General features: G+C 32.5%; 1 protein-coding gene across 2 annotated transcripts in view; it reads right to left on the bottom strand.

The window, feature by feature from the left end:
- The window catches only part of RTTN (rotatin), a 79,545-nt gene that overhangs the window by 51,244 nt on the left and 12,852 nt on the right, over positions 1 to 15,449 (bottom strand). For both annotated transcript variants that reach the window (XM_077183792.1, XM_077183801.1), the window contains 11 exons: positions 14,141 to 14,256; positions 12,290 to 12,460; positions 10,759 to 10,971; positions 9,403 to 9,515; positions 8,151 to 8,277; positions 6,997 to 7,122; positions 4,800 to 4,916; positions 2,918 to 3,057; positions 2,475 to 2,646; positions 1,452 to 1,551; positions 357 to 445 (listed from right to left, as the gene is read on the bottom strand). In XM_077183792.1, the coding sequence (XP_077039907.1) occupies positions 357 to 445; positions 1,452 to 1,551; positions 2,475 to 2,646; positions 2,918 to 3,057; positions 4,800 to 4,916; positions 6,997 to 7,122; positions 8,151 to 8,277; positions 9,403 to 9,515; positions 10,759 to 10,971; positions 12,290 to 12,460; positions 14,141 to 14,256 (1,484 nt within the window). The remainder of the gene's footprint in view (positions 1 to 356; positions 446 to 1,451; positions 1,552 to 2,474; positions 2,647 to 2,917; positions 3,058 to 4,799; positions 4,917 to 6,996; positions 7,123 to 8,150; positions 8,278 to 9,402; positions 9,516 to 10,758; positions 10,972 to 12,289; positions 12,461 to 14,140; positions 14,257 to 15,449) is intronic.

The raw sequence follows: 15,449 nt of genomic DNA, 5'->3' as shown, positions 1-15,449 counted from the left end.
TTTAAGTTTAGAGATAATTATGCATAACATTTTGCTTTTTAATGGTCATTACAATTTTTTTGTACTCTACTGAGAAAGCTTTCAGGGAAGTTTTGGTACATTCCAGAAGCTCACCGTACACAATTCTCTGGATATGTTTTCTCACAGGTAAGGAAACCCATCTTCCCTCATTAAGAGAATCTTAGCATTATCAAAACTAGAGCAAAATACACATTTTAATTATAATTGTAATTAAACACTTGTATTCAGTGCAGCATTAATGCACAAAGACCAGTGTTGCAAGTCTAGAAAAAGGCAGACTCTGTTGCTGTCATGCTGTGCAATGCTTGCACAAGAACCTCTAACAATACCTTTACCTTGCCATCCACGTGTACACACTCATTAAGGTAGGCCAATATCTTTTCTATCACACCTAACTTTTTCAGAATGTCATGCATTTTGGTATCTGTAGGAAAAGCAAAAGATAGCAAGAATGACTGGTTTCACACAAATTTAATATAAAAATGCTTAATATTAATATTGTTTAACAAGATTACAAACTCTTGCTATCTACAGTAAGTTTCTAATATTGCCAATCAATCAACAGTAATATAGATCTCTAGCAAGGGAAGCCTTCTCCAAGTATTTTTACCTGACTATAGGAGCCTCTTGATTACCACATTCTTAAATACATTCCATAAATTCCCACAAGAATTTTACACTGAAAAATTACAGTATTCCCACTGTAACTCAATTTTAGTCAAACAAAGATGTCACTTCAAATGTTTTAAAGCACCTTAACAGTATAATATGGAATTGAAAATAGTATTTACTTAATCACCATGAAAGTATTTTCCACTGATATCACACTTTAGAGTAGCTGGTTTAAGAATATTCAACAACATAAACAGCAAAAAGGTAAGACATTTGAATTGGTTGGGTTGGTTGGGTTGTTTTTTAATAGCTAAAAAGTGATCCTTCATATGAAATTTGTCCTGATAAAACTGTATTTTTTCCTTCACAATTGCATCCTATGCTTTGCTTCAATTTTGAAACATCTGAAAATTTTTGCAGTCATAACTATATATATTTTATGAGATAAAGTAGATATACTTCCTCATTTTTGTGGCAATTTTTCCAACAGTATTTTTAATATTATCTAAGGTTCCACCCTCCCATGGTAAAGAACTTATGTGCTCTCATTAGAATCCACATTCCTTGGAGAAAACTTATTGAATTAGAGTTTGAGTATATAAAAACATCAAGCTGTCTTTGAAACTCTAGTTATGCACCGAATGAAATAATGCTCTAAGATTGCTTACTTGCATTGCAATTCAATCACTTCTTTTTACCAAAATTAATAAAATAAAAATTACAAAAAGGACCCTTAGCACAAGCATACAGACAACCTAGCAAAACCTCAAGCTCCCAAATGACCAGCACACCAATACAAATTTTCTGAAGAATTTTACCTTCTAAAATAACAACCAGCTGCTCAGCTGCAGACTTCCGTAAAACTAGGTCAACAGCATCAGAAGTCAAAATATCATACAGCTTTTCAACAGTTTCTGCCTAAAAGTAAAACAATATTAGATTTGCATCCAGTATTCTGGATGCAAAACAAGGATACCAGCCAAATTTCCTAACAGGAAGTAAAAGAAAAATCTTAATTCTTTATTAGAATGTACTTGATTAGATCCTACATACATGTAAGAGGAATGGATTAGGTTACAATCTTTTTGCAACAAATCTCTAATAACATCTATGGAATATGAAAACCAAACAGTTTCTAGTGCATCATAACTGCAGATTTCTAACAAATAATGCCTAATTTATGAAGGACTACAGAATCTTAACACTATACAGAAATGCTAGAACATGCTTTACAGTCTATAAAGGGGACTGACTTTTTAAAGGCAATAGAGTCAAGCATCTAAGCATTTTCTTATCATATTGTTAATCTGAAAGTATTAAGGGGAATGAAGAAAGGAGAATAAAAGGGAGATGAGAAATCAGAAAGAAAAAAAAAGAGAGGTATTCCCTTGAGTCATACACTCATGATTTGCTTTACACTTTGGAACAGCAGCAATATTAAGTAAACACAGACATAAGTTTGCAATCTGTTTTAAAATATTTCATATTACAAATTATTTGTGCCTTAGTAAAAATTGTTTTTGTGGGGAAAAAATCTAGAAAAAAAAATCTAGAAAAAAATCAGACTCTATCCATGCAGAATGAAATTGCTATGAACAGACCAGGCCTGTGTTCTCTGCAATTAAATCTTTTCTGCAGAGAAGGAAAAAAGGAATGATTTTTTTTCTTAGTGTTGCAAATGGTAGCACAAGAATTACTGTTTCAGTGCACACAGAAAGAATACATCAACAGACTTCTTTTTATGAAGCAAGGCAATTTGTATGAAATATTGCAACCTTCTGAAAGTAGAAACTCAGAGACTGGACAGGTAGAAGAGCAAAATTTAGAAAGAGTTTACTAACCTTAATTATTGAGTTCATTTTATCATCCAATTTTAGCTCCATAGCTCCCTCTATAATAAATAAGTTTGAAATGCTGGAAAGGACATTACCATTCAGGCATGGGCGTTTCAGGTTTGCCCCTTCCTCATTAAGAACATGGAATGCTAAATGTTTAGCAGCTACAGAACGAACCCTAAAGGAACAAATACTTAAAGTAAATATATAAAACACTCATACTGGAAAATTTGAGCAGTATAGTTAGAAATTAATTTGTTTTAAAAGTTAATATGGGGTGTAATTCAAAAGTTAATACGGGGTGTAATTCAAAAGTTAATATGGGGTGTAATTCAATTCGGACTTGATTAATTAACCTTTCAAATCAAGACACAGCATAACATTTAGGAGAAGACATTATTGTCATCAAGATGAGAAGCTGTGCTGAAAAGCTACAAAGCATTGCTTACAGCTGCTTTTTTGAGAAGAGAAGGCGCAGAGCAGCCCGTAGCCTGGGAGTTCCTGGAAGAATGCCCTCTCCTTTGTCAGAGGTTGTTTCACTCAAAGAGAGGATGCATTTACCTAAAGTATCTTTTGTGTCAGCATAACCCTAAGTGAAACAAACAACAAACAAAAATTTCCAGAATTATAAAAATCCACTTATTAATTTAGCAAATTAGACAAGGTAATTAATTCCATTTTAGGGTCTAAGGGAGGGTGAGGAAGGAGCAACATAAAAAAACAACTATGCAGTTATTTTTAAGAAAACATTAAAATTCTGCAGATTAATATTCCTCTGTGGAAAAAAAAAAAAAAAAGATCCTTCATATAAATTAAAGATTTCTTTACATGGTTCAGAGGTGCTTTGACTCAAAGCTTCACCGTTCAATCTGTTAACATGATTCTGCTCTGTAAGACCAGTTTCCATTTCAATAAACAAAATTTAGTCCCTACAAGAACACTAAATTCTACCTATTTTCAGATCGTCATCAAAGCATTTTCACACACAGACAAAAGGGAATCAGTTATATCAAGTAATGATATTGCAAACATTTTACAAGTAGAGCACAATACAATGCATTTTCTATGCATCTGGTAAACACAGACCTCTGGCATACCCTACTCTGGTATCTATTGTACAAAGCCACTATAGGCTACAGAATAGAGAGAAATTCTACTCACAAAGATTTCTCACACGTTTACCCTACATCTTATAGTAAATCCCCTATTAAATCTATTAACTATTTAATCTTGACTATCAATTGTTTGCAAGATATATATGCAGGTAACATAAGAAAGCTCTAATGACTGGTTGAGAAAGCTCTGAAATAACCCTTCTCCCTTCTCGTTCAAATTCTCAGTGTATTTCCTCTACATATTTTTTCTTTCTAAGCCCTCTATTTCAAGGCCCATCTTATTTGCAATTTCTCCCCATTTTTGCCTTGATTTTTGTGCAACTTGCATACAGAATAAAGTTATATAAGCCTCTTTTTCAACTTAGGGTAATACTGAGGTGCAGGCAATTAATGAACACACAGCAGGGAAACAAGGAAGTTGGTATAATTATTGAGTGTGATTTTTTGGGGAAAATGAAGACAAAAGGTATACTTGAATTTATTAACTAAGAGAGAAATAAGGCAAAAAAATAGATACTAGGCAAACACAGCAAAATGTCTAATCTGGAAAACTAAAGGCAGACCACAATAAGGAAATTCCAACTACTAGTAAAAGAACAGTAAAGAATCCAGATGAAGCAATTATGCTAAAAATCCAACTGAGAAAGGCAAAAGTTCCATTTAGATCAAGCTGAGAGTAAAAATAATGAAAATTAAATCTGTACATTGCTGGAAACATGAAGATTAAGGCTTAAGGAATACTTCTATAATATTGGAAACAAAACCACCAAAAACAAATATATATATACTAAAAAAATAGCTTAGGCTGATTGCTATTTTTTGAGTGTGTATTTGATCAGAAAACCATTATTACAGAGAAGCTACAGTTTTCAAATTTAAGACATGGGGGACATTTCAGTAATTATGAATACTTTCATCTGTACTTGCATTATCCCCTCATATCTTCAAACCTTTTAAGCCCCAGTCAGTACTGGTTCATTTATGCTACAACATTTCAAATTTCATGCACAAGTATCCCAGGCTAAAATGTGTCTACAAATTCAATATACTAACAAACTTTAGTACATTTTATAGGTGTACTATAAAACATTTCTCCATTTGACACCCAATAGAACAAATCTGTTGGTATGCTACTGTTTATCTATTTTCCATCTGCTACTTAACCTGATATACATGATTGCATACATCAAATTCAGATTAAAGCACTTAGAAGTACCTGTAAAACAGGAATTACGGGACAGAGAGCCTCAATAAATTTGTTCCAAGTCAATACTTCCATCATTAACCGTCCTTGCAACAGATGTATTAGAATGGCCTTGGCTGTAGAGTTCACCTGCTCAATAACAAAAAAAACAAAACCACTAATGCAACCACCGATGTGTCTAAGTTAGTTTGTCAATGCTAAAATTGGAAATGTTATACAAAAATGTCTCAAAGAAAAAATATTGCTACTGCAGAATGCTACACTTAAATTATTAGTTCAACTCCATACTAAGTTGTTCGAAAAGCCTCCAAGTGGAATCACACAAATAGTTTTGCCTAAAGAGCACATAATTTTCTCCTTAGAACTCTGGTTTGTCTTTTCTGAAATAAAATAAATCATTACTTAAAACTTCTACACCCATCGGTCCCTCTATCCTGCAGGTAAAAGAAATTCTGTTTCTTTTCTTTCCTGACCTTGACTTTCTGGGGCATTTTATTCCCAGTCTATGATTGCTTCTGAAGACACAGCAAGACAAGAGACTTAAAGCCTGTTATGTGGCAAATTCACTTTCCTGAAGCAAAGAATCAAACTAAAAAGGCTACCGAATATTTCAAGCTGTATCATAACTCATCTGAAGTTCTCTATCAAAACCAAAAAAGCTATATGATACAGCATTTACACTGCATTAACGTATCCAGTATATAATCTACATAGCTTGTAAATACTCTAATATTACGTGTTAAGATTATTAACACAATGGGAACATAGGAAAAAAGCCCAGCTTATCAGAATTAACTCTTATATAGTGTGAAAACACCTACCTTCAGCAGCTAAAACCCTGCATTTTATGCCAGAGCTAAAAATCCTTTCCCCCCAGGAAACAAGGACAGCCTTTAATAATATCACTTTAGCCTATCTTTAGAGAGAGACTGGCTTTATAGAATCATATAGCAAATATCAAGCCTAACTTGAAATACAAGGTTCTTGTCAATTTTTTTCTCCATGTCACATGCCTAAAAGATTGAACTGATACTTTATGAACACTTAAGCAGCAGTTATACAGCAAGAAGTAATACAAATTAAAAAATACTTGGATACAATGTTCGTTATCTATTTTGTTAGAAATATAATAAAAATACACTATAAGGTAGAAAACAAAATGTGACAAATTTGTAAATAGGCACTAGCTCTGATTCTTTTAATTCAGCATCAATTGAAATCTATTTCTTTTGCTTGAACAACCACTAATACAGAAAACTCCCAGTCTTTTTAATAACATATCCAACAGAGTAGCCAAAATAAATGCCTTCCTTGCAAAAGATAAATTACATTCAAAGCATAAACATAAAGCACATTCTCAAAGACATTTTACTTCTCTCTTTAAAATGCTCCCATCTAAAAAAAATCACTTTTAAATGGAACTGTGCATAGTACTGAATTAAAAAAAAAAAATCTCATTCCAGAAGAGAAGCTAAAAATATATAAATAATTTGGTAGTCAATGTTCTTTCTGACTGTAGGGATGTTATAGATCAGCTATAAAGAAGTTGTCATAAAGAACATAAGTAACTTTATTGTCCTCTCACAACTCCCTACTTAGCTCTATAGGCTAGTGGACATATGTTAAGCAGTCATGCATATAAATGAACTCAATGGAAATTTGGTCCTATTCTACAACATTATAGAACACTTCTATAATGCTCCAGTAACTATATTTAAACACAGATGTTTGTGGTGGTGAAATATAATTTCATAGCAAAGACTTGCAGATTTAAACTGTCTTTTTGTTCCTCAGCTATTTCAGAAGCTACCCCACTTTTACAAAACTTGAGACTTCAAAGTTCATGTTTCCCATAAATGTGAAGCACCATACATACATTTTCATCATATACCCATTTTACTAGGGCTGAATATTACAGGAAAAATAAAAAAAACATATCTTATTTAAATTTTCATTGGTCTTTATTACAGTTAATAGCATCCTATTCACATAATATTATCTTGTCTCTGAATTAATTGTATAAAAAAAAAATCCTTCCATTTACTACAATCTTACTATTTGCGTATCTTTTCTGTATGCAAGAAACCATATTTGGTCAAAACTTCAGGTAAGCATTAGACCACTATGGAGAATACCAACACCTACTCTGCGTGCACACCAACTTACAAACGCAACAAACAAACAAACAACAAAACAACAAACACCGTACCTCACTCTTATCTTCCTGAAGGCCAAATGTGCAGATTTCATACAACACTTTAGGGTGCAGAAGAAAATGCACTCCCTGGCAGATTGACGGCACGGGCTTTGCAATGTTATGGATACCTAGACAGTCCTTCAGTAAAAATAAAGATGGTTAGTTAAAAATTCAAGTTAGTCTCCACTACCACATCTTGTTTTACAGACAGACTGAAGTTGTCATGCAGTAAACCACTTTTTCCATGCACTTTGGAAGACTAGTTTTGAAAGCTAAACGTGACAACCCTGGAATAAACACAATCTGTTTGGATCACTGATTGAAAACTCCTGTTACTACACAGGACTAAGAAATAGAAAATAATTTTGGTTTTATTTTGAATAATTGTGAAAATAAATTTGAAAACCTGTATATTACATTAAATAAGACCATGTTTGGCATTAGACTAAAATAAGAAAAATGTAAAACAGGCTGGTAAAAATCTTGCAAAAAGAGACAAGTGCCATTCAGTGGAGAAAGGGTTTTTGCCAGAGAGACCAGCTCTGGCATATTTATACATTTGTGGATTGTGCTACAAGCACACTAGGTATAGATTATATCTGTTATAGGAAATTAAAGTTTAATTCAAGTATTATATCAAAATACAAAAATAATTTTTATTTTGTGAGCCAATATTATGGAATACACAAAATGACCTGATAAATATGACATTGCCATTCCCAGCATAGGGTACAGCCACACTTTTAGGAAGTTCATGCCATACTTCTAGGAAGTTCATGCTCTTTATCCCTTGGGCTATCATTACACAAAACTAAGGCCATGACAAAATACCCATGTAAAAAAAAAATCCAAGATACACACAATGCAGCTCCAGAACAGGGGAAAAACCCCAAAGAAAACAAAACAACAAACAATATTAGGAGTATATAAAAGGATTTACATGTTCTTTACATACCATTTTTAAGTGCAGTACCTGAAGTCTAACCTAAACAAGTAGCTCTAATACCAAGAATGTAACAGCAAACTGCAAGCCCAGGCTTACACTGATTTTTCAGCATATAACACAGTAAAGAGAATTTGTATTAAAAAAATTTTTAATGACAAAACCATATAACATGCATTATTGAGTGCAACACCAAGAGTGTTAAGTAAGCATTAATTCAAACCTTAACCACTTCCAAACAGCAGTGATAGGCTTCAGCTTTTATATTCAACAAAGGATGAGACAATAGATGGAGAAGCAACTTCTGACCCTCCACCTGAAGCAATGAGTTGGCTTCAGCAGACTTCCAACTAAAAATGAAAAATAGTTAATTAAACCAATTTTACATTATCTAAAGATGCCTACAGAAATTTTCTGGTTACATTTCAGGATAATCTCTGAAAAATACTTCCTGTAATGGTATACATGCTGGAAAACAGTAAAAAGTTCAGAGATGACAACATATTTGCCAAAATCATAGTATCAATCTTTGTGTTTGTACATTTTTATTTTTATTCTTTTAAGCATGTAGGTAATAAAAGATCATAGTTTTTCAAAACTCTCTCATCAAAATTAAGAGCCTAAAATACATTAATGTTCATCTGAAAACATAAAATTCTATTGAGCTTCAGTAGACATATTTGACCATATATATGATTATAAAAAACACCTGTGGTTTTAGAATTTTTTCAGTATAGAGGTTAAAGTTCATCTCACTATCGTGAAGGGAATTGATATTAGTTAAAAAATTTAATTTCCTGTTGCCTGAAACATCAACCAAGCGATGATAAACTCTAAAAGTATTAGAACATTGAAAAACATCTATAAATTTCATCATTTAGAACATTTACTGGACAGCTCTCAAATGCAGTCTCCTTTGAAAAAAAACCTTACAGTCAAGTTCTGAATCAGTATATAATTAAATTTTTGTTCTTCAAGAACTTTTTCAGGCACCATAAGGTAGCATATTGTCTAACTGGAGACATGGAAAAATCGCAAAAGCAATAAAAATAGGCTGTTTAATAAATGAGATGCCATGCTGCAATATAAAGCATCTACAATAAAGGAAGTCCTTTAGGATTTCTCAAAGTAAAATAAAAGTAAATGATACAAATATACTCAGGGCAAAGGATTTTCAAGAAAACTGAAAGACAAGTCGAAGTGTTTAAGATTGCTTCCTTATAAATCACATACTTTACACACAAAATCATAAAAGCTTATACATAGAATACAATTAACTTTTTAGCAACTGAAATTTAGTTTTCAGGAAAACCACCACAGAACGGCACAAATCAGCCTGTTCAATGGCTAAAAGAAAATAATTGTTCCTACAAGGAATAAAGAAGTGAGGTCCTATTTGAGAAACTTTATCCACAAAAAAAAAGAAAGAAAAATCACATTTTCTCAAGCAGAGTTTTAAACAGTAATGTACTCACATATTTGAGCATATGTGAATGCATTCTTGAAGCAAGGGAAAGTGTAGGTGGAAGGGTAGACTATTCAAAGCCTGATCTGCCAATTCTAGTAATTCAGAAAGATTCTTGTCCCCCTGTGAAGTAAAATGAAGAGAAAAAATGAAACTAACAAAATTAGTAAAAATTAAAAGTATGCAATTTTACTGCATAATATTTCCAAATTTATCATAATTGAATACTAAGTAGGTTTTTGTTCAGTCTTTCACAGAGAAGTTTATAATTAACTAATCCAATACATTCCAACAAAAAAAAATTTAGAACCTCTTCTGGGGAGCTGAAAGCCCTTCAGCTGCTGAGTCCAGATAAACTTCTATCAAACTCAGTAGGAATAATGTGTCCAACATTTCACAGCACGAGCACTTTAACACTATTCAGATCACTATTTTTTAATCAATATGCATTTTATGTGAAAGAAGCATAATAAAAGATGTAACTATTAAACTTTAAACATACTACTGTTAATAAACAAGTTAGATTTTTTTTTTGAGTACATATGTCTTCATCATATTGGTTACCAAATACATTAAACATGAGCCATTTAAATTTGATGGAGTTAATTTCATTGTAAAGAGCATTTTCTGAGCAAAGTATTGCTTCTATTAACTTCATAACCTGCCTAGAAAAAGGATAGATTAATTCTGATTTAAGACAGCACTATATTTATATTCTGTATGTTATTCATTTGTATTAGTATCAATGCAACCAGTATTGTGCAAAATTGCTTATCCATTTGGATAATGGAGAAGAATATTTCAGTACTGTGCTAGAATCTCTTAACTAATAAAGCAGTTGTCTTCATAACAAAGTGAAATACAAACCTCAGCCAGTCTAGTAGTTGTTTATTAAAGCTGCAATTGCCAAAGTACTTGGGATTTAAAATTTTCAGAATGATATATTTAACTCCTGGACAACTTACATACAACCACACTATATATTTTAATAGATATAAAATAAATAGTGTATTATATGAATAAACATGTCTTATATGTCAAGATATATATTGATATACATGTATCTGTTTGTATAAATAAGCAGAGTATTTGCTGCCGCTTCTTTCTTTGCCCATAAGAGGTCCTGTGCCCATTTCCAATTTCCAATTGTTTATTTCTTTGTTTTTACTTCAGATAAGATTTTTTACCAATATCATGACTAGTATTAATGAAAACAAATATAAATTAACTACACCTTGCATCATACAGAATATTATACTTGGGGATCTTCCTCTACTATGTTAGACTTTAATTTTTACTAGAGAGAAAACAAAGTAAGGAAAGAAATTTGCCTACAGGAAATATTTTATATAATAAAGTTTCACACCTCCTTATGAACTTCAACCATAAAGCTACAAGTGCATTCAATCGAATATGCAGCTTCTGAAACTTGCTTATAAATACTGTAGTTCTCAGTACTCATCTGCTCCAGATAGGCTGCAATGGATTCATGCATGCTTGGATATTCCAAGGAGAATGACATATCCAGTGAGAGAAGGAACAAAGCATTCAGCAAACTCTTTTGTGTAACTTTACTCGCCTTTGGAAAAAAAAGCAACTGTCAGAATAAGAGCCTGAAAATACAGTAAAACCAACAATAGCACTTCCAGTCATTCAACAAGTACAATCATTGTTGCTGCTACTTAAAATTTAGAAAACACATATCATTAAATGAATTTTATTGGAAGAATTGTTTTTTCTTTATTAAAAGTGATAGTTATTTAGATGTCACTTCTTATATCAGACCTGCAGTCTGATAACCAGTCACAAAACTTGTGTATGAGCCAGGCACGGCACACTGCTGGCCGGAGTCAATTCACTGTCTGACCACCAGATGGCAGAGAGTACACAAACCAAAATTATTTCTGCATTTAAAAAAGCTGTCTACAATTCCACATGGTCATATTGCAAACTAAGGACTGGGATTTTTCTTGTTGTTTTTGATTTTTTTCTTTTATTTTTAATTGTAAGTGTACATGCTTTCAACTTGTATTTTGACCTCAAATACAGTAACTTTGTTTGAACTGTTATACACAGTATTGAAACTTTGTATTAGGTACACAAGAACATAAAAGACAAAAACTCTGAAAAGTCATTAGATTCGTACATCTACACTTATTTTCAGGTACAAGACTTAATATTTGTGACAAAAACCCTGTAACTGAAAATTAATTGTCTAATCCGATTAACTAATGTCTACAAAAAGCTACATTCCACTAAAAACTGGTCCAAAAAATTAAAACTGATTCAGGTTTACACATCTAACACTTTCCATCTCACAAAAACTTAATCAGATCTTCCCAACTGAAATTAAAATAAACAAAAACCTCCCCACTAAAAAAACAACAAAAAACCCTGAACTCCAAGAGCTACATCAGAATTTTAAAAGAGCACTGGAAGCAAAGAATAGTTAAAATCACTCCAATTTACAAAATGTAATTGATTACTACATTCCATCAGAATAAGAGTAATGATTTTTACATGTTACATAATGCTACTCTTACTTGCATGCATACTACAAAAAAGCAGGGGGCAGCAAAGCCTTGCAAACCATACATCGTATCAGAAAAAAACACTACAAGAGGAAAAAGAATACTGAATTTCAAAAATTCATTTAAAAACTGTAATAAAACTGTTCTGGTTTTTTTTTTTTAATATTTGTAATCTGCAGAATACACTGGTAACTGAAGAATGGACAAAGTTGCCATCTGTGATCATATATCACCCAGTGCAAATCAGATTAATTTCTCTGTCCAAGTGCCTATTTTCTCAGTATTCATCCCTGAGCAAAGTATCTCTTACTGCCCTCTTAAAATGCAAAACCAAGAGACAATCACTCACAATTAGTGATGACATACCTTTTCTACAGGGAGAAGTACTTGGAGCAACCTAACAGTGAAGAGTGAAATACTAATAAATGCCATCCTGTGATGCACCAGCATCACCTTAGGCTGTTCTGCACTTATATTGCTTTTGTGATATAATATAGTTTCTCCAAGCAAACCCAAGACCAGAAGCAATTTGTCTCTCTGAAAACAAAATCAGAAATACAATAATTAGAAAAAAATGAAACATCACTGTTTGTTTACAGTGTTTACACAGCACCTGCAGCATCATCAGCACAATTATGCCACATAAGCTAAAACTGGATAAATCCTGCAAAATACATAGCAATGTTTTTGTCACCTAGGCATTAGTCCTAGACCTCAGCCTACTTTCACTATTAGTTTTGAATACTTTGCTCAATAATTACCCATTCCTGGTTGCTCTTTCCCCTTTCCTCTCCCACTTTTCTCTCTCCCCCCACCACCTTTATTTCTGCTCACTACACTTTTTACCTTCTGAAATTTTGCCTGTTTTGAAGTTCAGTCTTAATAAGGAAATATTAAGTCCTGTTTTGAACCTGCTAATAAAGCTTTACCTTAAAATTTTAAAAAAAACCCTTCCCAAACCAATTCACAGTAACTTTGAAAACATCAATGAAGTTTTTATCCCTATTGATTTTCAAAGGAAACAGCAAAACCTTTTTCTGTCTCTCTCCTATTTAAAAAAAAAAAAATCAATATAACTGTGTTCTATTACTCACCTTATTTGCAGGAGTTTGTTTATTAGTAGCCTGGAAACAAACATTATCCTACTAATAATAATCAGTATGGTATACATATTTATGAGCAATGAAATATACTGATTCAGATCATAGTACAAGTAGATGAAGAGATATTAAGCTTCTGAGATTAAATGTTCTGCAAGTAATCTTGAACACTGATGTGATGCTGATCGATTATAATAGATTTTCACAGATTGGAAGATTAAATTAAAAGAAAAAATTCTCATTCCCTAAAAGGTCTTATAAATTTAAATATTAACAATTATAAAATAGAGAACAGGAAAGCCTAAAGCAATATTCTAATTAATTAATATTGCAGCTGTTATTGTTTCATATTCAGTGGTATTTTCCACTGAAAATTCTAACAAGTCAACTGCATTTAAGAGTACGTTTAATTCAAGTCTTTAGACAAGTTTCAGTCTGTAACTCTGGTATGTTTGTTACATGCCTGAGCCATGCCAGCTTATGCTTCAGCTTTCACTTGTCTTCAAAAGAGCAAGTCATAATAATTTTATCTGTTTTCAATAATTTTATAATTCATGTACATAACAACTCTCAACTGTGCTCAGCAACTTAAAATATTTAGTCAACAGCACCTTAATGCTTTGAATCTCTGTTGGGCCAAAAAGGCCTCTCCTTTGTTTCCCACCTAAGCAACATTGTTAAGATATCTAAGATTTGTGCAGGGATCTACAACTCCTGTGTAGGAAATGGATACCATGTATCTTAGAATTCCAGTCTTGGATCTGAACAGTTATCTCCCCAATTTTAAACAGATAGTTTATAAGGAGTAAAGAAAGGGAAAGTTGTTATGTACATCAAATTGGTGTCCCACATTTCTAGTCAGTGCTTTTCCCTCAGTTCCCTTCCCTACATGTGTTTCTCTCAATGGCTGCTTACTCTCTTGAGGTGAAACTCCAAGTATTGTCTGGTAAAATAATTTACATTTTAAAAAGTGCCATCGATAGAACTAGTAAAAAAACTACTTAAAATTTTCAAATGCACAGCTCAGCAGAAGTTTAGCTACCTGAATTGCTGCAGAAGGTGTCAGAAGCTTATCAAAGGAGACAAATATGGCTGATCAAAACCTGAAGAATCTTACCAATTCCAATGCAAAAAGGCTGTCATCTTCCCAAACATTTTCAGAAATAGCATCACCAATAAGGGACATATCTTCAACAAGCAGTTCAAGAACTTCCATTGTCACTCTCCTACTGCCTACACAAATGAGAGGATAAATTCAAATATAGACAAAATATTATGTTTTGATATTCACAAGACACAACTGTAAACAAGAGATTATTCCTCATATGGAATTCTGGTATTTTAATTTTCCTATATGCTTCTACAAAACTAATGCTAACTATCCTCAACAACTAATAGCTCTAAATCAGAGAAGAAAACAACTAGCCAAAGTCACAACAGATTAAAGTAATTGTATACTTAGAAAAAATATTAATTTCCTTAAAACCTATTGCAAAATTACTTAAGAAAATAATTGTGAACTTTACTACAGCTGTAAATCTGATTACTGAACTTTTTAAAGTTCATAATAAAGTCACTAATTTCCCCCATCCAGACAGCAGTGTTACAAATCTTCTTTATATATTACCTATTCCCATTGATCTGCATTTTTGGTATAGGAGTGACTTTCTTCACAGATTATTTTGTTTGAGATCTTTCAAAAAACAAAGAGATGAATACTCACTTGAGCTACTTGCACAATTCTCTGTAACACTTTCCCCTTTGCTTGTAGGCTGGTATTTATTAATTTTCATTTCTTCTTCTGAGTGTCTCTTAATAACAAGGCTAATCTGGTCCATTAGTAGCTTTTATCTTTTGTACAATTTTAAGCTTGAATATGTGGCCACAAAGAAACTTGGCCTGAGCTTAGAAATCTACAGCCTACATTTACTACAAATATAAACCTCCTCCTAATGTACCCACATAATGAGAAAACAGAGGAGGTAGAAGGTTTTATGAAGAACAAGGCAGAATATCTGGAGCCAGACCAAATATTTTCAACCTCACGCAAGTGAAGATGCCAAAACTGTCTGACATCTTAAGGAATCATACGGTGACAGTTTCCCTTAAATAATCAATGTAGTGCAACTGTTGGCTTAGTTACTTGTTGATGGTATGTTTCTATTTAAAATCATAGATGGATTTCACACAACAGCATTGAATTTTCAATGTATCTTTTAACTAAGATGAAAAATTCTGCATCCTTCAAAATGCTCAAAACAAAATCTGTTTAAAAAAGATAAAGTTCTACTTGTTTGTTATAATTTAACAATTTCTTTGTGGATTTTTCTATCTCTTGTAAATTTTACACACTGCAGAAACATTGTTGATATACTTGAGTAAAAAAAATTTATCTCTGTATGTGACTAGATGTGTAGTGATAATGA

The sequence above is a fragment of the Agelaius phoeniceus genome, chromosome 1 (genome assembly GCF_051311805.1).
Source record: "Agelaius phoeniceus isolate bAgePho1 chromosome 1, bAgePho1.hap1, whole genome shotgun sequence".
Lineage (NCBI taxonomy): Eukaryota > Metazoa > Chordata > Aves > Passeriformes > Icteridae > Agelaius > Agelaius phoeniceus.
The sequence above is the reverse complement of the archived record's forward strand: the minus strand, read 5'-3'. Positions and strand labels throughout refer to the sequence as shown.